Raw genomic sequence first — 23462 nt, forward strand, 5'->3', positions numbered from 1 at the left:
ATCACAGACTGCCTACCCATATCAGTCTCTTGGAGCAATTCCAAAACTGTTCATACCTTTTAGTCAATAAGAACCAAATATAAGACCAAGGTTTAAAAACACAACAGTGCCCCTGCAGATATGTTTGCACTTTTGCATTGAGTTTCAATTAAAGTTGGGAGGGGAGCAGCTGTGTTTACTTCTTCCTATCATTGAGGACAGAATGAAAACAAATTGTTTAAAATGTCAAAGAGGAATTTCACATTGTTTCATTGAGGTTGTGAACTCTTCGAGTTTTGATACAGACGACTCTATTTTTCTTTCGTCTTCTAAATTTAGACCGAGAGTGTTATCAGAGTTTCCATTTTTCTTCTCAGATAAAACAAAACTGTGTGTGCAGCTCATGAGCGTGACGACTCTGTGCTCAGTGGATAAATCTGCCACCTGACGTTTAATAACTCTTCTGTTGTTACTGTGATAATGTTGCTCATTTTCTCAACCTTCCTTTTTTTGTTTCTTTCTTCAGGGAACAAACCTGACTGATATTTGCACAGAGCTGCTGCTTCACGGAAATCTGCTCAAAATCTCAGCTGGCAACATCCAGGAACGCATCTTCTTCTTGTTCGACAACCTTTTGGTTTACTGCAAGAGGAAGTCCAGGTGAGAACAACCACTTCTGTTTAATATGTTCCAGTGCAATTTCATCATTCTCACCTGTTGGTTTCTGAAGGCGAGTATTGAGGCCAAACTCTGGTGGTTACCGTAGTAATAATCTCAAAGACATTTTCGGTCAATTTAGAAACAGGTTAAGAGGTAGAGCTGAGGTCAGCCTTCATCCTCCTGGTAAACAGTTACAGCCTGCATACCTGTTAATTATGTCTAACTCTTGGTCTTGATATAATCAAAACGGAGGAGTTTTTTTTTAAAACACCCCGCCTTCAGTGTGCACAAATAAACACCAGCTATTCAGACTGAACCATTTTTTTAACCAACCTGTAAAAATGTTTATTTCTGCTGTAAAAACAGGCATTTTAACTCAGGCATCAATGGGACCTTTTATTTCTCAGCCAGCCCCAAGTGGACACCTGAGGTACTGCAGGTGCAGTTTGCATTTTCACACTTGGCTTCATTTTTCGACAGCAGAGATTGCAGCTTTATTAAAACCTCTTTAAAGCACAAACAGTTAGAATAGGGGGACATTTCTTTATTAAGGAATATATTTTCTTCATGAACGAAGGTTTTCTGTACACCTCTTTTTCATGTTTACCAACATTTATCATGAAACTGTTTTATTTGATGCTCTACTGGTTCTAATCAGGGAATCAATCTGTTTTGGAGAGGAGGAGAGTTCTGAGGAAAATCAGCCAATCAAGCCTTTAAATAATGGATGCTAAGGGTATCTGAATGACAAAAAAAAAAACAAGATCATCTAATATAGGGACAGTGTACATTGATTAACATAAATATGTAACTATGCCAGATTTTAGCCATAGGCTATTTTCCATCTGTAGTCCCTTGGTAGGTTGGTGGTTCACTTATACAAATCTACATTAAACCACAATGACAAGCAGAAAGTAAAGGATCATTTAATTCTACTGAAACAAGTTGTTATCAGTACACTGGACTGCCGTGCTTACAGATACTGATTCCTGATTTGAAGGCTGGATTAGAGGCTTTTTCTGCTCCAGTGTTGGTATTGGTAAGACTCTAACTATCAGACAACAAACCGTAGCTACCACAGCAGTGGGTCAAGAAGAGAGAAAAGGACAACATGGAAAAAATATTTCTAATTTCTGTTGACCAGCTAGGGAAGAAACAAAACTCAGAACATTTGTGGCAAATTTCCACATTCGAGCTTTTTACTATGCAAGGAAACCAATAACAGCTCCATGTGTCTGCATAGCTGTATCTGCATGAACGTGTTACAGACCAAAGCTCTCTCCTCACTGTAGCACTGGCACCAGCGGATGTTTTTTCCTGCTGAGAGTAACCACAGTGTTGTCTCATTTACTAGGGTTTCTGGAAAGAAGTCCACCAAGAGGACCAAATCTATCAACGGGCCCCTCTATGTGTTCAGAGGCAGGATCAACACGGAGGTGATGGAGGTGGAAAATGTGGAGGATGGAACAGGTTTGTGTTTGCCCAGCAGAGTTACGTTCGGGGAATGTCTATGTGTCCATTCATGCAACTCTCCCATCCCAGCAAATTTTTGTAATTTTTCAAGCGTTTTTGGTTAATTCTGAACATATTTCCTTTAAGTTCTTAACTGTGTTGATGTGTTCACTTTGATAGAAAATAACAGCCTGAAGTGTCGTTTTTTTATTTCACATCTTCGTTTATAAACCGTCTGTTTAGAAACTGCCTGTTGGATATGAATCAGGTACTTGTTGACAGTTTGGGTGGAGTATCAAACTTGCACCTAGTTTCAAACCGGATGTAGCTCGCTACCTCACGTACCACCTTTTCATGTCAGCTCCTCGGTCATACGCTGAGGTGTTGATACAAATCTGAAGCTTACAAGCAATCCTTGAAAAAAAAAAGGTGATAAAGTTAAGGTGCTCTGTTATTGTTTGAGGCAATGTGCCAAAGTGTCATCTGCGGGCCTGCAGAGATACGGACCTCAGTCGGCTCGTTTAGCTGTTGTGGTTTGTTTGTGAGGCACCTCGCTGAGCTCGGTATGAGCCGTATGCTGGTGTGGAAACACTTTGTCTTCCTCTCTCTCACATGTTTCCTCTTTTTCTTCTCTCTCCTCTGCGCTGGCAGCGTGTTTTGCAAGCTCACATGACTCCTTTTTTTTTTTTCTGCATGCTGGCTGTCACATTTAGGCTGTTGAAGGGGAAACCGCAAAGAAAAACATGCTGCCTTATTCTCAGAACTAAGTGGTCCTATACTGAAAAAAACAGACATGCATGAACTCCTAGAACACAGCTTATCTGACTACCAAGTGAGAAGATGAAGATGAAGATGAAACACGGGAAAATTGAGGGTTTTCTCTGCTGACAGCTTGAATAAAAACATCAGATTTCTCTTTAAAAATGCTAACCGATACACAGGTAAAGAAACTCTTAGCTGCAACCTGCTCCAATATTTAAATACAAACTTAGGGGGAATATTTTAAATCCCCTCTTGACTGACTCATACGCCTCTCCCTCCTGATCAATACCTCCTTAACAGATCTCAGCATGTACTTACATAAGATTTCTTAGAATCCATCTTTTCCCCCCCCGGTGTCTAAAAAGAGACTCGGTAGTATGTGTGTCCAATCTCTGTTCCTCACTCCCACAGATCAGCAGGAGCTGCTCCCTGCGGGGCCCTGAAGTATCAGATCTATTTATATGACCTTTGAGTGTGAGACTAATGCACCCCATTACCAGTGGCCATTCATTATTCAGCAGCGGCTCACCTGCAGCTAAATGGATGATAAAATTAGAGCGGGGGTACGAGGAGAGGTTTTGTCGAGTCAGTGGAAAGACGGTGTCTTTCTGCTCTCAGGGTGCATCACGTTTATCTTTTTAATTGGCTTGTAAATCACCGCTCGAGTGCTGAATCCTCTTTAGAGATAACTTCAATGTTAACTTACTCACTTGTAATTTGATTATGTGCAATTCAATTCCTTTACTTACCACTGAGGTCAGAGCTAACGTGGAGCGTGTGTCTGTGGTTTTTCTCTCTTAACTAGAACATGAGAACAAACAAGCTCGAGCAAAAGAGATGACTTGCAAATTATGTTTTAAGTACATCCCAAAACCCAAAAGGCATCTCCAATATGGGCCTATTACACATCCCTCAGCCTTACTCTATTAAATATCTTCCTTCTTTATTTCAAATTAATTGCTTGATTATTTTCCCCCCTTGCAGCGGACTATCACAGTAATAACTACACGGTGACTAACGGCTGGAAGATCCACAACACTGCGAAGAACAAGTGGTTTGTCTGCATGGCCAAAAATGCAGAGGACAAGCAGAAGTGGCTGGATGCCATCTTGAGGGAACGGGAGCAGAGAGAGAGTGAGTAACTCTTTTTAACTTTTGTGGCTCCTGTGGTTCACAAAGTGTCAAACAAGAAATAACCTTTTTTTTAATCCCATCATAAAAAGTGTTGTTGGTGTTGTCTTGCTTAAAAAGCTTTGGTACCACCAAACTTTACCTCCAGATTTGAGCAATGTCTATGATTTAGTTGTTTCGACGAGGGTGAGCTGAACGTCACAAACATGATTCACCAAACTCCTTAAAAAGACCAACACCTTTCTGAAGCTCTTCCAATCAAAAGCTACAGAACATTCATGATGTTGATTTTATAGGCGGACTGTTTTGTTCGACTTCAGCAGTTTTAATTAGGTGTACCACATAAACTTGCACTTGAGCGTAAATAAGTACCTCCTGCTCCTCTCCATTCCGTTATTTTTAGTCACTCTTTTTTAATTTCTTGCAAGATCCTCTTTCGTTTTTTGACACCACGTTTTATTGTGTGTGCTCATTGCCATGTTGAGCTGCATTCCCTGATATCACCTGTCAGTAAAAAAGTGAGGCCAACACTATAATGTGTGTTTGGGTGCACCCTTAAAGTTAATGAATCAAAACAAGTCACTCAGTGATCAGCTTGGTTAGGAGGCTCTTAGCTGAGCTGCTGCTAGAAACCTCTGGAGATTAAAAATCTCTTTTTCAAGAGTCTCTGGGCCAAGACAGTTCTAGATACACAATTAAATACATTAAAAAGACAATGACTAATACATTAAAAAAGCTATTTTGTTTTTATCAAGATAGCTCCCAATCCTTTATATGTCAGGCAGAAGATTTACAGCCAGGATAACCTGCATCCAAGTCATTATATCACTTTAACAGCATCCAATCAGAGCAGCTCAGTTTTGGATCTTGCTTTAGTTTGCTAGGTGACTCAAATCTTTCATTGGGTTAAATCACCAAGTTAAGAAACCTAAAGGGACTTTAAACTGCAGAATGGGTGAAGAGCCCAAGACAAATTTCTCACTTTGAATCTTGAATGTGAAACGCACAGGAAGGTGCTAAATGATGTCTTGCAAAAGGTGCTTAATAGAGGTCAAACATGATGCTAATATATATATATTTGCAGAGGCACTTAATTGAACAAAAGGTGTTTGTGTATTAAGCAGATGAATCCAATTTGACTGACAAAAGATGGAGTCGGATGTTTCTGTCCTTGGAAACACATTTAATGGGCTCCAGTTTTGGCCTCTGCATTCCTGATGAGTCGACGTAGTTTAGCAGTCGTGAGGCTTTTTCACCACTCTCTGTATGTTGGCCTACATGTTGGTGTCACCTCTAATTCACTTACTATCACTGTCCCCTCTGCTGGCATACAGTAATGACCGTGGCTGTGCTTCTGACCTGGATACACTCCGTTTGTGTCCTGCAGTTATGTCCCACCTTGAACAAGCTGCCTGCCTTTGTTTCATAAATAGAGGCTTAGCCGTTGTGACGTTTACAGTCCGCCTGGGTGACCTGTGCGCCAAACAAATACTGCTTTAACAATCTGATCCTCACTTTAAAAAAAATAATAATAATCAGTGCACCTGTGATGTTTTACTGATGAAAGCTTTTGTTGAGACGTGACTCATTCACAAACAGCAGGTGTGCTAAAAACGGCATCTTGGGCAATTGCTTAAAATAGGAAAGCATTCGCTTGTAAAAGGAAATGAAGCTCAGTCCGTCATGCACACCTTTGATTAATCAGGTTCTATTTCAAGCACAATGTGAGTGTTTGTTTGTTGCAAGAGTCATATCCATTTTCACTAATTATTTAAAATGTGGAGGAAGTCGAGGATTGTGCAGAAAATTTGGTGCATATTTAATGTCAACTAAATGTGCATGAAAACAACCCCCCCCCCCAGTCGTTGACAGTAACACCCCACACAACAGTAATAATATCAGATTAGTAATGTAAAGGGATATCCTTGGTGCTCCTTTAAATGCTTTCCCTTTGTTGTTCGAGTTCCCTCTTTTGTCTTAAAATGTGTCCCCACCTGTTCAGCACTGGCCATCTGTCTTTGTAATGTTGTGTGCTACAGACAGTGTGAGAGGCTTTAAACAGATTTTGGGGCAGAATACAACATAGGTCATCTGATAGCATTGATAGCTAAAAAAAAAAGAAAAATCTAAACAGGATCCCTAAAGCTATTGGCTCATTAGCATGACTTGGCTTGAAATAACAGAAAAAAAGGTTTAAGCTGCGCAGGCATGTTAGCGTAACTCAACACAAACATTAGCATTTTTGTGAATTAGTCCTCCTAATTTGACTTTAAACAAGCATCCACACGGAGTTTGCGTCATCTGATCCTGTGAAGAAAGGGTTTCAGAGTACAAATAAGTACGGAGGAGCGTGCTGCAGCCCGCGGTGTTAAGTTTCAACCCAGCGGAAATCGACCTGAGGCTAACAGATGCCAGATCAGTCACAGTGCCCAATTTCCCCACACCTTCTCTTTCTATTACCCTCTCTACCCTACTCTCTGCTCTCTCCCTTTCTCCCTCTTAACTACAGTCTAGACATCGAAATGATAAAGTTTTACCGCAATAAATCTAATAAAACAACTTTTTTTTTTAAACTTCTGCCTCTTTATGCATCACTTCCTTCCCTGACACGCCTTGTTCAATGGGACCTTTTTCACTGTAGCCCTCCCCGTTTGCCGTACATGTAGCTCCCCTGAACCCCTCCCTCTGTTCAACCACTGCCAGCTGGAGGTGTTCTGTCTTATCACTGTTTTCACGGAAGTGTTGGTCAAAATGCGTGGGTCAAGATAATGCGACAGGGTATTAGACGAGGAGCGGCACAAGACAAACTCTGACAGCTGGAGCAGAAGCTGAGGGGGCCTCCGCTCTGGTCGGGCCCCCCGTCTGTTGTTCAATGACACTCATTGTTTAAGTCTACTCCAGCTGCTGTCAAATGTAATTTAACCCCACCTCCATCACGGGCTGCCACTGCAGAACCCCAAAAGACTGAATGGGAAAACTGGATTTAAGAGTTAACCGTGTAACTTTATACATTGTTTGTCTCATCCTGTCGGTCTCTATTAGCTGGTCAGACTTCCGGCCCCATAGTCTCCACTCAGCTCTACCTTTAGATATCAAAAGTGGCAAAATGCAGCTTGTTGTTTTCCACTTAGTGCATAGTTTGCAATACACAGAAAATACTGGAAGGATTTTCACTGCACCAGAGATAGATTTTGAAGTCCTTAGTTGTAACAAGGCTAACCGGCTATAAAGGTGTGGATTTTTCTAACCCCTGCAATTACCTGCAAGGTACATTGCACAACAGAAAACGGTCTCTCATGAGTGCAGAGAATATTAATGACTTTTGTTTTGAAGACATGGATATTTAGCCTTTCTACCTTTCCTACATATTCGGCCGATAGAACAAAGCAGACCTGGTTCAAGGCAGAGGCTGCAACTGCTTGCACCAATGCATCCTTGTAAATGCACAGCTCTGTCAGTATAGCATGCACTGAAGGATTTCTTGACACTACTTTTCCTATCAACACTGATTGGTTATCTACACTAAAAAAGGGGATACATTTCTCTCCAAGTAGTAAACCTCCAAAATGTATAAAAATGGTGAAAACCTACAACAAAATGTGGTCCATTGGATCACTCACTGTTTGCAGAGTCTGCAAAGTCTGCAAGGAAATACCTGCTAAATTCTAGCATGCACATAAATCTGCTTCCGAATAGGAAATAGCAAGTTCAGCAGTTTAGATTTGTAGGCGAAACAATATCACACTTTGTGCGAAAAAACAACAACATGAAGAAGTTGCATGAAATAGTAAAATTCACTGATGCAAGCAAGTCTGCAAGACTCAACGATAGATGTCTGACAGTTTTCAGCTTCTTTGTTTCTGGAAGGAAGCAAGCTAGTTGAAAAGTGATTAAGATCTTTAGTTGGACTTCTTTTTCCAGGTGTCACAAATATTTGTTTTTATGAAGTCTATTTGGATGTCTGTATAAGAATACTTTAATAGCCGAGTTCAGCAGATTTCTTTGCCTCTCAGAGGAGTTAAGCAGCTTAGGGAGTCACAGTGCAGCCGGGTTGAGCCGCTCGAGTCAGAAAGTCTCACAGTACGGTTCAGAAGTTCATCAAAACCCCTTGTTGAGGTTAAGCAGCTCAAACAGTGTACTCACAGAGAGGTTCTAGTCGGGTGGCAGGCGTTGACAATGGACCCTCACATGTTCTGCTTTACAATCAAGGAATAATAGTTTACAAGCCAACGCAAAAACAAGATCAGAATCACACTGCCCTCCTGAACTCCTGAAAACTGCTTGTCTGTGAGAGATTTACATCTACACCAAAAGTTTGCAGCAGACTTGAGTCTCCATGCTCTGTTCTTGCCTCATTCCCTCTGCACAATACCAGAACACAACCAGGCCAAAGGCATGCATGTCTCCTCTTACAGCACCATAACAGCTTTTACCTTTTGGCCCTGATGTGTAAATGGCTCTGAAAATCAAGTAATGGGTCTGCTGTATTTTTCTTGGCATTAAGACACAGTCGCTGTGCTGTGCTGAGATTTTGTTTGTTCATTTATTTTCACTCTCACATCCCCGTCAAAAGAAACGCGTCTTTTAAAGTCTGAGACTTGGACATTGATGACACAGCAAAGTGCACATGTGATGTTTCACTAGTAGGACATGTTCCTGGATCGCAGTGCTGGACCAACATGGAGCTTAATGAATGGCAGCCCTCTGATATCATCATTGTTCTGCTTCTGCACTTCTTTCAAAGTGATGTTGTGCTTTGCTGACTTCTCAAAGTCTAAGTTAGTTACAATATCCTCAACTCCATACCCTTAAGTTATCAGCATTTTATAGTTTATAGTTTATATATAGTTCTAGTACTTAGCTAAAACTGTAGCTTTGTGAGCTACTGCAGGGGTTTTATGCTAACAAGGGATGCTATGCTAACAAGCTTGCCAATGAGCTAGTTTGAAATTATTTTGAAAAGGCATTGCAGAAAAATAACTTGATATTCTTGTATTTGGATTTTAAAGTGTATAGTGTCATGTTTCTCCTTTAATGCAAGTGAACAATATTGTTGCTTATTGGCAAGCTTACTTGTTTACTTGCATACCAAGTCCCCAACCCTGCAGGAGCTCATATAACCCTAGCTCTGGGTATGTGTTCAGTTTTAGAGGGGATTGAATCCAACCAATAGAAATTTAGGAAAAAGTAAAGAGGATCACAATGGAGAATTCATATGACTGTGAATTGTTGTTTGCAATGTTTGTCCAGGATCACAGTGTGGGATGCTGGTGCAGGAACATGTCCTACTTGGCAAAATCAAGCTGTCTATTGATATTAATGGTGACAAACCCTCTTACGCTCCATTTTTCTCTTTTGTGTTTTAAGGTCTCAAACTGGGAATGGAGCGGGATGCTTATGTGATGATTGCCGAGAAGGGCGAGAAGCTCTACCACATGATGATGACCAAGAGTCGACACCTCATTAAGGATAGACGCCGGAAGCTCAGTATTGTTCCCAAGTGCTTCATGGGAAAGTGAGTTGCTATTTTTTTTTGCTTTCTCATTGCCTGCGTTCTTTGGCTCCCAAGAATGTGACTGCAATTGCTGTGTCGTTCACAAGGAGATCTTTACAAATAGTTGTTATGTAAGATCAGCAGGTTTTCAAAGAGCTGCCATCCAGTCCACTCAAGTCCTGGCAGAGTGCCTAAACAGTTTTATCCCCTCATACTCTGGTCTGTAATGAGCCCCCCTCATAGCCTCTTTAAACGGGTCACAGAAAGGACCCAGTTGCTGCTCACACACTAATACCAGTGAGCACACAATCTCACTCCCAGACTTTCATTAGCGGAGGACCTTTAGCTGAAGCTCTGCAACAAGCCCGTCCCCTCAGTCCCCTTGATGTTTCAATGCAATGAATGGAGAATGAGAGACTATCTTAAGTTTCCCTCAGAGTCTCTACATACACACCAGAGATCCTGAGCAGCAATTAAGATTCTTCCAAGCACTGGCTTGAAAAGATAAAAAAAATATAACGAGTTAAGACTTCGAGTGATGGTTTGACTTTTAAAGAGAAACCAGGGAGTGACCATTAACGACTGTAACACTACCAGCATGGCTTCCCTGTATATTACAAATCATTAAATGCACCTCCTATCTGTAGATGTTATTTTAAGTAAATGAAATGAACAATAACACTATTAAGCCATTGCCAAGAATTAAATGTAATGAGTTGCTCAAAGATGTAATGGTGTTTCTGGGAGACAGGTTCCACCTTGGTGGTATCGTTTGAAGTCCTGGACTGGGTGGTTTTCTTTTCCATTCAAATGTGCCTCATTAGCCGTCTGGATTCTGAGACCTTCGAAGGAACAATCAGCAGTACTGCATATCCCTGTCAGAGCATGACATATTAAAACATGTAAAAATGCCATTCGTTTTCTACATAGCTGATTTGATTATTCCCCATAATGTCATAACCACGAGCTACCTGAGTGTGAAACGAGGGTATATGCTCCTGTAGAAGAGAAGTGTGTATGATATCAACCTTGTTTAAAGAAAAACATGATTTATTCAAGATCTCAGGGGGGAAACTACACTACCCAGAATCCTAGAGTTTTACAGCTACGTCTGATTGGTGAAGCTCCCTGTTATTTACTCCCCCTATGAACTTCGGCTGTCGGTTTCTACCACTAAAGTTTGACACAGACAAACTACAATATATTACAACATTATTATTAATAACAATACAAACAGAGGGGCGCTGGTGGCCAAGTGGTTGGGGCAGGCGCCCCATGTGCTGGGGATGTGTTCCTCGGGATGGACAACCTGTGTTCGGGTCCGACTTGTGGCTCCTTTTCTGCATGTCGTTCCCCACTCTCTCTGTCCGACTCTTTCCACTCTCCTATCTCTACAATAAAGGCTGAAAAAGCCTAAAATATAAATCTTTAAACAACACAAACACTACGATAAAGATAAATGTATGATGAAGGTCCGTGTACGTTCCAAAAGAAGCGCGATAAAATATTGTTGTTGGAATCGCAAACGATCGTTGGTCTTTCACTCCCGGAAAAAATTATTCACAGTCTTTTTCTCCGTTTCCCATCGGAGTTCTTTTTTGCCGAATCACATTTTTTTATAGTCGCGAGTATTCTGTAAGCTAGTTGGCTTGGTTCCAGGATTAAAAACATTGATATAAAGACTTTCTGAAATGTAAGTAATTGTAAGAAATTTACTTGCGGAACCCCAGCCGCCTGAAAAGTGGGCGGTAACTGTTGAGCTCTTTAGGCCATCGTGAAGATGGTCCAATAGTAACTAGCTGAACTAGTATTTCCACCAACTGTACAGGAGTCTGACATACTTCCATCAATACAAAAAATTCAAGGTTAGCTAGGTTAGCTATGGCTGAGGAAACTCTCCTCTGACACTCAGTTTTCCGTCACTCGCTCTTCTTGGAGTCGGCCATGTTAAAGTGTTGTCCGCCCGTCTCTATCTCTCACTCTGTTTTCCACTTCTATCAGCGTTCCTCCCTGGATCTCTCGGTCATTTCCTGCCGATGAGTGCTACCTGCATTAGCTCTGCATTTATCTCTCTGATGAAATTAGCAGCATGCACAGTTTGAGTGCTTATTACATTAAACAGAGATGCTGACTGCCTGTTTGATAGCACCCTGCTGTCTTGATAGCATTATCCCATCTTATTCCATCATCTGTCGGCTTTCTACTTTGGAAGATAGTCTGTGGTAACATGCTTTACTTTTTGTGATTGCAACTTTAGTGCTTGGCTCGCATCGTTTGTTTGTATAAATGTGCTTTCAACGGTCGAGTCTTAAGACAAATCCTCCTGCTCCAGTTCTTGTTTGGACTCTGTTCCACTAGCTTTAAGTTTTCATTATATTTTCTTATCCTGCGAGGGGAAAACACTCAAGCTGTGTCCCATTTCCAGGCCTCCCATTCATCCTGTTTAGATGTTGAGCTTGTACTGTTTCCACAGTGTAAATGTATGAGAAATAGAAATACATTACTTGTGTGCTGTTGGTGCACATTTTTTTTAAACAACGCAGAACACAAAGGAAAATTGAGCTAAAATGCATTTTCATACCTGGAGAATTTCATGAAGTGAACCACAGCAGTATCAGTATGTGCCGTAGCTGTGAGGTTAGTGGACAAATCACAGGTCAAACATGTACTGTGAAATCCTACAAAATCCAAAAACATTTTTTAAATCTAGATATGTGTACAGTGGCAACCGTATCATGTCATTTTATTTCATTTCAGAACTGTCAAGAACGTTGATTTCACTTGTGCTGTGTGTGTGTGTGTGTGTGTGTGTGTGTGTGTGTGTGTGTGTGTGTGTGTGTGTGTGTGTGTGTGTGTGTGTGTGTGTGTGTGTGTGTGTGTGTGTGTGTGTGTGTGTGTGTGTGTGTGTGTGTGTGTGTGTGTGTGTGTGTGTGTGTGTGTGTGTGTGCGAGTGACTTTCTCTCTATATATCAATTTCACTCTCTCTCTTCTCCTCTCACCGACACATACACCTTCTTCACTATTACTACACATCATATTAATTTCAACAACAGATTTGTGTCCAAAATTAAACGGACTCTTTCGTAACATCCACACACACACACACGCATACACACATGCTTGACATTTACGCATACTTAGCCGTGACGCAAACACTCTTTAACATTTCCTTCATTCCTTCCTGACAGCACATCTACACAGATTTCTAACACAGGAGCTTCAAAATGATTCCCATGCCAAAATATTCACTCTCAGAATTTATGAATACACACACACCAACACACTCACAGACACCGTCTCTCTCCCATTCACTGTTTGTATTTCTGACTGCTGAGTGGAATCACTTCCCCAGATAATCAGGTAGAGGAGGAGAATGCAATTTGCTTCTTCAAACATTTGTTCAGCGCACAGACAAAAGGATGAGATGGAAGCTGAATTTTCTACAAAACTTCTCCTCTGTGCCCGTGATTAATCAAACTACTGTGAACATTTTTAAATGTCATACTGACCGACTGTGTTACTCAGAGAGGCTTGCAGGGTGTTAACATGTTGTATTACACACGGGTCTCAGTGGTGAACATGAAGGCCAGATCAGCTTCAGAGTGATTGTATTTCACTTGTTTTGTCACATGGAACTGAAAGGGACAAACTCTGCTTTGACTGGACGGATATAGAGAGAGTGGGGGAGTACATGCACCAAACAGAGTCATGATCCTGCACAGAGGCGCTGTTTGTCAACAGGCAAGGCAGGCAACTGCCTGGGGCCCCAGGCCAATAGGGGGCCCCAAGGCTAAACCTCAGCAGTGGCTCAAAATATGCAAATTTTGCAATGACAGTGGAATACCTCCCTAAGGGGGTCCCATCTGACAGTACTCGCTCTCCTTGCCCTGCTAAGCGTGGCATGAATTTTAAATCTGAAAACCAACATTTGTCAATGAAAGTCACCAAAAGAAAATGAAGAGGAATTATCTGTAAAGAGGAAGACAAGTAAGCATTGGGAAACTGGTGATAAATGCTGGTTGGAGGGGTCCCCAATTAATTTTTGCCTAGGGCCCCAACAGACTCTAATCGCCACTGAACCTGCGACCTGTGAGCTCAACTGAGCTAAATCAGCACCCCAACATACTCTTCTTTTGTAGTCATAATAATTCTGGCTGAAAAATTGCAGACTCATATTGTCTATGATATCTAGCTCTCTTTAACAGGGGTGTGTCCAGTGGTGTGGCATGAAACCTTATTGGCCACCTTGATTCCACAAAGTAAATCAAAAAAACGCGCTCGCCCTCAGCCCAAAAAAAAGAATTGAAAGTATTTCAGCACAGCACACCAAAATCTTAAATATCCATTTATTTTTATTTCCACAGACACTTCAAAGCCCTCAGTGAGTGGCTTCAGGAAACTGTAAAAACATGACATTTACTGATAACAGTTATTTTTACTATGACCATCTTATTTCATTGCAACCTTACTCCGTGGGAAAGATGGTGACATTTTCAGTGATAACATTGCCACCCTAAGAAAGCAGTCCTCATCTTTTTCTTCTTTGTCATGTGTTTGTTTTTCCAGTGAGTTTGTGTCATGGCTGATCGAGAGCGGAGAGATCAGCAAACCTGACGAAGGAGTCAACCTGGGACAAGCCTTGCTGGAAAATGGCATCATTCACCACGGTGAGACACAACAGAATCCTTTAGTTCCCCCCCCCCCCCCCCCCCCCCCCACACTCTCTCTCTCTTTGTGAAACCTCCATCATTTTCTAATCCCTTATACGTTGGCTGAGGCTCTCTGCAGCTCCCATTGTCATGTTGTTTGTCTGTTTTTACTTTGTTTAGTCAGCACATCCTCTGGTCTTTGCCTTGTTTTTCTCTTTTCCCTCTGATTCACATTATCCTTCTGTCATTATTTGACTCATTGTTGTTATGAATTATCCCTCACTTCCAATCGGGGAGACAATTTAGGGTAGAAACCACCATGATCTGTTTGGTATGATGATGCTGGAAATGTGTCTTGCATCATTTCCTTTCTCCTGATTTTCTCCTGAGTGTGACATTCACACTCGTCCACTAACCTGAATAATGCATTAAGAAATGACACACACACAAACACAAACGCATATAAATAATGCATGAACACAGTTATCAAAAGTGTCGCTGAAGGGGCTCGGGTACAAAGTAAACGCTAACCACCGTCATGATTTATAGACACCAACCTGTCAGGAAGAATTTGCAGAAATGCACCATTTACATACCTTTTAAAATGTGTGGAAAATCCCCTGAAATCCTCCGTCAGTGTAGCGTGCAACCACAAACCGTTACAATGGTGACGTGCAGGGCTCTGTGGGACACCAATGAGGCATTGTGGGTGAAATGGAGAGGCTTGAGGTCTGCAGGCGAAATGCAGGTGACACCAGATAAAAACAAGGAATCAGACACATGAATCAAATGTGACAGACGGGTCACTTAAAGCTGTCCATCTTTCCCTGCTGACTGTACTCTCTAAAAAAACCCCATAAAAAGCGAGACAGCCGACCACATGAGTTTTATAGCACACAATACAAACTTTATTCAGTCAGCTGTGCATGTTTGAGCCTCTAAAAGACACCAGTTCCTACTTGAATGTTTGCAATTTTCCCAAAGCAATCACCTCGTCCCATCACAATAATTCAGTTATCGTTCGACATACTTTGAATTCCACATTTGACAGTTTACAATGGCTGATTGTGTGGTGCCGTTTTGAATTTACGAGAGCATTTTAAGTCTAGACTGAGAGAAACCAGCAGCTTGTTTGAGCCCATGCCAACGTGTTGTGGTGAAACCAAACTGCCTCTGTTTGGCACATTTCACTGCAAGCTTCTCCAACAAACATCTGTTTGTGTATGTATTAGTCCTTTTCTGTGTTTTTGTTGGATTCATTATCAATAAGAACATGTTTTGGGTTGTTTATTAATGTGAGCTGAGAGATTTAATGAGAATTGGCAGCTGTCCATTGTGTTGAGAGTTTGAATGTCATGACTCACTCAACACAGACTGTAACACACGACCGCAGGGCTTCCCCAAAAACTTTAACATCGAGCTGTTAGTCTCTTCTCTGTTCTTACACAATAACAGCCACAGATGAAATGCATATAACATTTCATTGACACTTAAAACAAAAGTGATTTTGTCCTAGCATGAGGAAACGTGCATGCTTGGTGTTTTACGTCTGACAACAAACATTAAGATATTTTTGTTTCTGTACGGAAGCCCTAAGCGGACATGTGTTCACACATTTAATTTTACTCTGTTTTCCTGTGATGACGAGAAATGTCCAGTTGTTTACTGGAGATCTCGACTTGTGTATGTCTTTATCTCAAAGTAAGTACTCTCGATGTCGAGAAAACAACGGTAGTTATGGAATACTTCCCAAGATAACGAGATAAAAAGCTCAGACTATTTATCACGGGAAAACTTCCCGTAGATAGAAGAAGAAGGCTTCTTTCTGTATTTGTGCATGTGTATGTTCAGAGATCATATCTGCTGAACCACATGTCATCCTTATGTATAGTAAGTACTCTTCTGATGGATCCTTGGTGTGACAGAATGAGATAGATGTCGACTAAATTCAGCTACAGTCTGGATATTTTCTTCAGCTGTTAAGGTTTTAACAATCAAAATAATAACTTCATTTATATAGAACTTTAAAAAAAATGTTTAACATTTTATTCCCTCAAATTCAAATGCATCAAGAAAGTAAAAAACAAATCCAGATAATGAAAGGATTGGTGATATCTGAGGTCAGAAACTAAATGTAGGTGTTCATGAAAGACCCATCACTTTCCTGAACATCTACACACTCTCTGATATTGAAGATGATGATGCTTATGATAATTAGGATGGTTTTGATACTTAAAGCTGTTGATGTAGTCATTGATGACGATATATTACTTTTACCTTTAATTATAAAAAATTGCTCTGCCTCTGGTCACTTCCTGTCTGCGACCTCTATGTCCTATCAGACTTAAAGCTGCTTGTTTGCGCTCCCTGACATTGCTTCCTCCTCTCGAGATCCTCGCCTGTGTTTATCTTACTGTCTGATGTTCGTCTCTCCTGATAAAAGTGTCTGCTAGATGAATCGTAGAATTGTAGAAAACCAAAATCAACAAATAGAGAACAGATGACACCTATAAATATCAGAGTTAAGAGTAATAAAAGGAAGAGGGAGGTTATACAGTAAACCTTCAATGAGTCCAAACTCCTGAGCTGGAGTGTGTGGGGAGTAAATCACATAAAAGTCTGCTTTTAGAAGGGATTTAAAAGATGAAACTGACCGTGCATGAGTCAATTCCTCTGACAAACAGTTCCAGAGTAAATTCACTCTCGCAGAAAAAAAGAAGATTAACTTTAAGTCTTGAGCCAGGACTCAAACATACTGTACAGGTTTAACCTTGAAGATTTAAACTAAGTGTATCTGAGAGCCCTCTCAAGTGGAAGTGATAGCCTTTCAAAGCGTTTACACGAGGCAGGAGTAACGAACATCGAGGGTTATATTACTAATGTAAACACTAAAGATCATACCTGAAGATTCATCGCAACAGGAGTAATGCTCAGGTGACACTTCGGTGTTTTTCTGTTTTGTGTTTCAGTGTCAGACAAACACCAGTTCAAGAACGAGCAGGTTTTGTACCGATTCCGCTACGACGACGGAACCTACAAGGCCCGCAGTGAGATGGAGGACATCATGTCTAAGGTAGCTGTAACCGAGCTTCTTCTGAATAGCCTTCTTTTGTGTTTCATATGAAAAAGAGAAACCACGTCTTTACAGACACCAGCGTCACAAGTCTGAGCTCATTAACTTCAGATTTAAGGTGAATCATGTGTAAAATATGTTTTGCGCAAGTCGTGTATCATTTCTACACCGTCATTTCTTCTTCACTTGACAAACCTCACCTCATTTTCTTGACTTTAAAAACTTTCTATCATAATTTTTCAAAGTACCATTCAGGGGCGTGTCCAGACTTTTTTTTGACTGGAGTCGCCCACCTGGGGCACCGACTAATTCATGAAGTTTGTGGGCAAACACACGCCTATGGTTTTTAAACATTTTACCCTTTCTTATCCCCACATTGAGATGTACTTATAGGTAACACAATTTGGCCACATATGAATCTTCTAAGATGGATTATTTAGCGACTCAAAAACAAAAATGTTTATGTCACAATTTAGAGTCAGAAAACTGCATGCTAACTCTTGAGCTTTCTAACTTGCAAAAAAATATATTTATTGACAAGTTTGTTAATTACAAGTTAAGTATTTGTTTGGAATTTTTATGTTAAGAGCAAAGTATGCAAAGTATTTATTTACACTGAAAGTACAAACATAAAGAATAATAATAAGAACAATCTATTTTAAATTAAGTCCTGCCTCTGTTTTAGGTAAATAGCCAATCAGATTTGGATTCTGGGTGGCCAATCAGACTTCAAAGGGGGCCCATGCCACCCCTTTGTACGCACCCCTGGAACCTTTAGATATTTTTGTTTTTAATCTATTAAAAAATGTAGTTTTTAAAATACATTCATATAAGCCTGAACGACTTGTGTCTACATTTATTCTATAATCCTCTGAAGCCTTTAAATAGCAAACTCAATCAGAGACTAAATTTAAAGAAAAAAAGGACATGAAGGTTGTTTGTGTTGGTTTACATCTCTTTCCAAGGCCTCGTTTAGAGATAATGACTTTGGAATGAATCTCTTAAAAATGTTGCCTTGGGGGGAGGGGGGGAGGGGGGGAAGCTCTTTTCACAGTCAGCAGTCAAACATCTTGTCCTGAAGCCATGCTTGTTCTTGTTTACTCAAGGTGTGTTCCTCCTATGACTCAAGCCGCTCTGCTTTTCTTCTCTTTCAGGGCGTCAGGTTGTACTGCCGTCTCCACAGCCTCCACACGCCTGTCATCAAGTAAGTACCTGCCCCCCCCCTTTACAGTATGCTAATGTTTCTGCTCTCCAGGTGCACACATGCATATTCATTAGGGCTTCACATTGGCCTGCGTCACCCTTTCTGTAATCACTGAACTAACAGTCACACTTTCCTCTCGTACCAGTTCTGGAGGTGCTGCAGGTTTACGTCTTCTCAGTTCAGTCTGCCAGGTTTTCATTAAGCGAGGTTTATAAAAAGGTAGCTTTTAAAGGATTAAGGAGATCTACATATCATGAGCATTTGTTCCTTCATCTCGGCAGTGTTGTGGTTTAAGTGAATTTATCTTAGTGGATACTTGAGACACATGAGTGAAGAAGAAGAAGTTCAGATGATGACAGCAGCATTTTCAACCTCATCAATCTCCTTTTCTTTTTATTCCTTAGTTAATGCACTCCCTGCTTTCAGACATCAACGCAGACACTCTGTCCAACTTTACTGCTTACAGATGCACAACACGTACTCTGCAATATGAAACTACTTTGTCCAGAACACACACACACACACACACACACACACACACACACACACACACACACACACACACACACACACACACACACACACAGAAACCATCTCTGAGAGCTGGGACACAACATCTAACGGTAACATTTAACCGATTCCTAACCAACATGCACGTTAGATAGACAACATTTGTCTTAACTATTGTGAGATGTTTCACCATCAACTCTGTAAAATGTTAAAATGCTGTTTTTAAGTGGTGTCTGATGGATTATATGTTCTTTTACCATCAATATGGCGTTAGTGTTTCTCCAAATGTTCTATACTAACTGTCTTTTCAGTGTCTTCACAAAGGGAAAGCTAACGTTTTGCTGTATAGACGAGGTTTTGTCACATTATGCCTGGTTTAATTACAAGGTTAGCAAACATTGAAAACATCAGTTCAGCTTTATAACAAAGGTTAAGCTTCCCACCCTGAATGTGTCATCAAAGGAAAAAGCACAACCCTGTGAACATTAGTCCTTAACTGTTCATTAAAAACTCAGATATTTAAATTCTCTTTCTTGACCCTTTAACCTTGAACGGATGTGTCATTTAAGGGGTTAATTTTACCTTAAAATCTAAATAATAAGTCTGATAGTGACATTAGGGCCATGGAGTGATCTCACTTTATAGAAATGTTTTTACATCAGAACTTCCAAGAGTCAGAATGAAAGCAGGAATTTGTTCAGAAGCGACGGAAACACACATCGTCATCGCCTTTGGACTCCCCACACACACACACGCACACTCAGGCCACTGCAGCCCCTCCTTCATGCTCTTCCCCCTTCATCCCTCTATCTCTCCCTCCATCAGTCACCCGCTGATTGAAGTGCTGGGGTTGCCATCGGAGCAAACAAAGAGCTTTTGGTCCGGGCACAAATCCTATTAACATACAAAGCAAAACCCTCTGCTGCCTGCCAGATATTATGTAATACGGCCCTGGCCTTTTTTAATCCATCACTAAATTGGCATTGTATGTGGCAGCCATTCATTATACTTTATGAGTGATGCATGCGTTGTATTTTATGAATCATAAATATGATCGCCCCTGCCTCTGTTTTATTGAACTTGAGTGACAAAGTAGGCCCTTGTTTCATAACATTAAAATGCAAGCATAATAACATATGATGAATTAGATATAAGCCCAATAAAATCAATAATGAGACTGCTGCAGACGTCATACTCTGTGGAATAAAGTAGAGACTCTGTGATCAGCACGTCGTGTCTGGAAGCAGCTCAGCAGATTTTTTTCATATTTGTTCATCAGAGCACTTTCAGTCAGCAACAGATTATATATTTGGCTGTCATTCTGAAAATCTCAGTTTACAAAATGGGTGGTTCAAATAAAGCCCGTGTCTTACTCATAGCGTTGACAAATTGAAGCAAAAAGAACGCTGTTTGTTTAATGAGCTGTGATACACCCACTGAGTTGCACAACCAACCACACGTCCTTACTCAGTGTTAACAGGGTGTGCAGGTTGTGCTACCAGGCCTTCTTTGTGTGATTTTTACAAAGGTTTAGAGAGTTATTATTGAGAAGGGAAATGACTTTTTGTCATTTGTTTTGTTTTCCTGTCATGATTTCTAAAACTGTAGAATAACAGTCTGTCTGTAACACATGTAGTTGTTGTTGTATTACCTGCAGATAACAACAGACTTTGTCCTGGAGAAAACTGTCCGATAATAAGCGTTTTCTCGAATTTAAGAAGATATTCAGTTTTCGATTTTTTTAATTTCAAGATATCATTTATTTGGTAATAAAGGCAAGGAGCCACAGGTCGGACTTGAACCCGAGCCGCCCACTTGGAGGACTATATCCTCCGTACATCGGGCATGACCAAACTTCTAGACCATCTGCGTCCTATTTTTGCTTTATTCAAACTCAACAGACACTACTGATGGTTGGTGTTGAGTTGAATCGGTCATTTAAGAGACGCTTTACAGGAAGTTTGACTGATTTTCAACCTTTACATTTTTAGTTAAGTTTTAGCACAATAAGAAACAGCTTTTAACATTCACATGGTGTATGTCGAGACGTTAAGTTGCTGCATTACCTACGTATATTAGTAAGTTTAATGTATGAAATGTCTGCACTTTTTGTTGATGTCTTTTTGTGATTTTTTGGCTGAAATGGAAACATCTTTTCTTCTGGCACCAGAGGTTATTTCAGTTTTTTTCAAGTTTGTTTTTAAGGCTTTTGTGCTGTAATTTAAGAGATAGGACAGTGGATAGAGTCAGAAAGAGAGAGAGAGAGAGTGGAGAATTAGGTGGGAAAATAGTCATAGATCAGATTCGAACCTAGGCTGCCCGCTTTGAGGACTATACCACTCTGTACATGGGGCGCCTGCACTAACCACTAGGTTACTGGCGCCCCTCAGCTGGCATTTTAAGTATTCACTTATGCTTTTATTGCAAATTAGCTATGAGGCTACGCTACTAAACAGGCAAAATAATATCCCAAAATATGAGTGCAAGACAATGTTATGGACGGTGTGCAGTTATTTTAAGCTGCTACTGTTTGAGCACAATGTATCCTGGTACATGTAAACACCAGCAGAAGTAATGGATAGTGGCTGTCTCTGCCTGTTTAACACATTACAGGAGACCATGCATCAGTTGACTGTAAACACTGAAAATTAACCCGAAAAATCACAAAAAAATTACATTCAAAGACTTGTAACATGGGAGATCATCACTAACTCTTATCTATGTTTTTCATGCAACCTACAATCTGAATGTATGAAAATGACTTTTCTGAAACCTCTTTTTCTTTATCCTTAGGGACAGAGACCATCATCTGAAAACCTTTAAATCTGTGGTGCCTGCCAGCAAACTGGTAGACTGGCTACTTCTGCAGGTAAAATCCACGTCTGTCATCCTTTCTTTTAATCCAGGAATACGTAATACTGAACAAGGTACCAAGGTCGTGTGTAATGATAATACCTGTCATAACTGTAACAGCTTAAGCCTATCAGGGAAGAAAAGTTTTTATGTTTTTTTTAATTAATTAGCCAAAAACACTTTTCAGACATTTGTCACAGCACAATGACTTTGAGGAGCGCAGACAAGGACATCAGTCTCCTCATCTCTCGTTGTGTTTATCATGCACATATTATTAACGTGTGCAGGCTCACAAATCATCATCGTCACTCAGATAACTCAGGCCAGCTGTGCTGCAGTCTGCTCTCTGTGAGGAAGGTGTAAACACTCAATGTAACTGACTGACTGTGTGCGTCACTGATTTGGTTTCCCAGGGAGACTGCTCGACCCGAGAGGACGCTGTGACGCTGGGCGTGGGGCTCTGCAACAATGGCTTCATGCACCACGGTCAGTTCAATTCTCTGTCACAAACACACACACACACACACACAAGCATGAAGGATGTGTGAGGAAGTAATATGAAACACATGTGACACATGCATCATGGGGCATCATCCTTTGACAGTCTCTTATTATTTAAAGTTTATTTTTCAGGGACACCTTCTCTTTAAATTGAATCAACGCTGTTCTTGTATGACTTTATTTCTCTCTTCTTTTTCTGAGCTGCTGGATTACCTCATCCTAAATTTGGCCTCTAATCACAAAATAATTGAATCCTCTGGTCTGTGATGCTGTCATAGGTTTTAAAAAAGTATCTTAAATTTGCACACCTGGTCCAGCCAAGCCTCTGTAGCCTCACTGACCACATTGTAGTGGAGCGGCTTCGGTTCTAGCCCAGATATGTTGAATGTAAACAGCATTAGCAGTGTACCCTAACCAGAGCTGTTTGGCTTAGCTACACTGGTGTCTGGGTCAGTGCACCGAACCATGACTACTGGTTAAGGCCTAAAATTGAATCTCCATCGGCCAAGTGTATTATGGGTAATGTTAAAACCACTAAAAGAACAATAGTTGGTGTTTGAGTACTGAAGTTAAACACACCAACAGTGCAGTCAGAGGCATTTTAATATTCACACAAGTTTGTTTCTTTGAAAATTGTGAATTTCAAATTAATTGATTATTTATTGGTACTCTGTTGATGTAGGTCTGCTTTCAAATAGATTTTTTTGTGTGTTTTTGAAATAATAACAGACTTAAATATGTCGTCAAATTTCAAATTTGGCCAAGGTTTTCTTAAGTTTGGTAACGGCTGCCATAGGATGAACGAGACCAGCTGATGACGCAGCTGATTTTCAAATGACGGCCCCAGGAGATGGCATCAGGGAGTGTGAGGGTGCATGCAAGAAAATGATTAATGGGAAATAATCAACAACCTAGACTGCAAAGTTATTTCTGACTGAACTTGTGCTAAAGCTTAATTTCACCTCCTTGTTTATTTCATGACTCAGCAAACAATTATTTCATGTAGAAGATGTAGGTTTACAAGCAGTCTTAAAAACTGCAGACTGACTGGCTGTTGCAGATATAATTACTGCGTGACAGGCTGTTAGATAAATTGCCTAAATGTATCATCGTTATTGAAATATTTATTTTCAAGATCCAGTTTCAAGATGGTTTTATCACCCCACCAAAGTGTGATCCTCCTCTAATATCCTA

The 23462-nt window shown here is 40.6% G+C and overlaps 1 protein-coding gene across 4 annotated transcripts in view; it reads left to right on the forward strand.

The window, feature by feature from the left end:
* The window catches only part of prex1 (phosphatidylinositol-3,4,5-trisphosphate-dependent Rac exchange factor 1), a 101442-nt gene that overhangs the window by 41086 nt on the left and 36894 nt on the right, over window positions 1-23462 (forward strand). For all 4 annotated transcript variants that reach the window (XM_061058274.1, XM_061058278.1, XM_061058275.1 and 1 more), the window contains exons 7-15: window positions 506-639; window positions 1994-2109; window positions 3838-3987; window positions 9352-9499; window positions 14045-14145; window positions 17097-17200; window positions 18355-18404; window positions 21708-21783; window positions 22181-22253. In XM_061058274.1, coding sequence (XP_060914257.1) covers window positions 506-639; window positions 1994-2109; window positions 3838-3987; window positions 9352-9499; window positions 14045-14145; window positions 17097-17200; window positions 18355-18404; window positions 21708-21783; window positions 22181-22253 — 952 coding nt within the window. The remainder of the gene's footprint in view (window positions 1-505; window positions 640-1993; window positions 2110-3837; window positions 3988-9351; window positions 9500-14044; window positions 14146-17096; window positions 17201-18354; window positions 18405-21707; window positions 21784-22180; window positions 22254-23462) is intronic.

The sequence above is a fragment of the Labrus mixtus genome, chromosome 15 (assembly GCF_963584025.1).
Source record: "Labrus mixtus chromosome 15, fLabMix1.1, whole genome shotgun sequence".
Taxonomy (NCBI): Eukaryota; Metazoa; Chordata; class Actinopteri; order Labriformes; family Labridae; genus Labrus; species Labrus mixtus.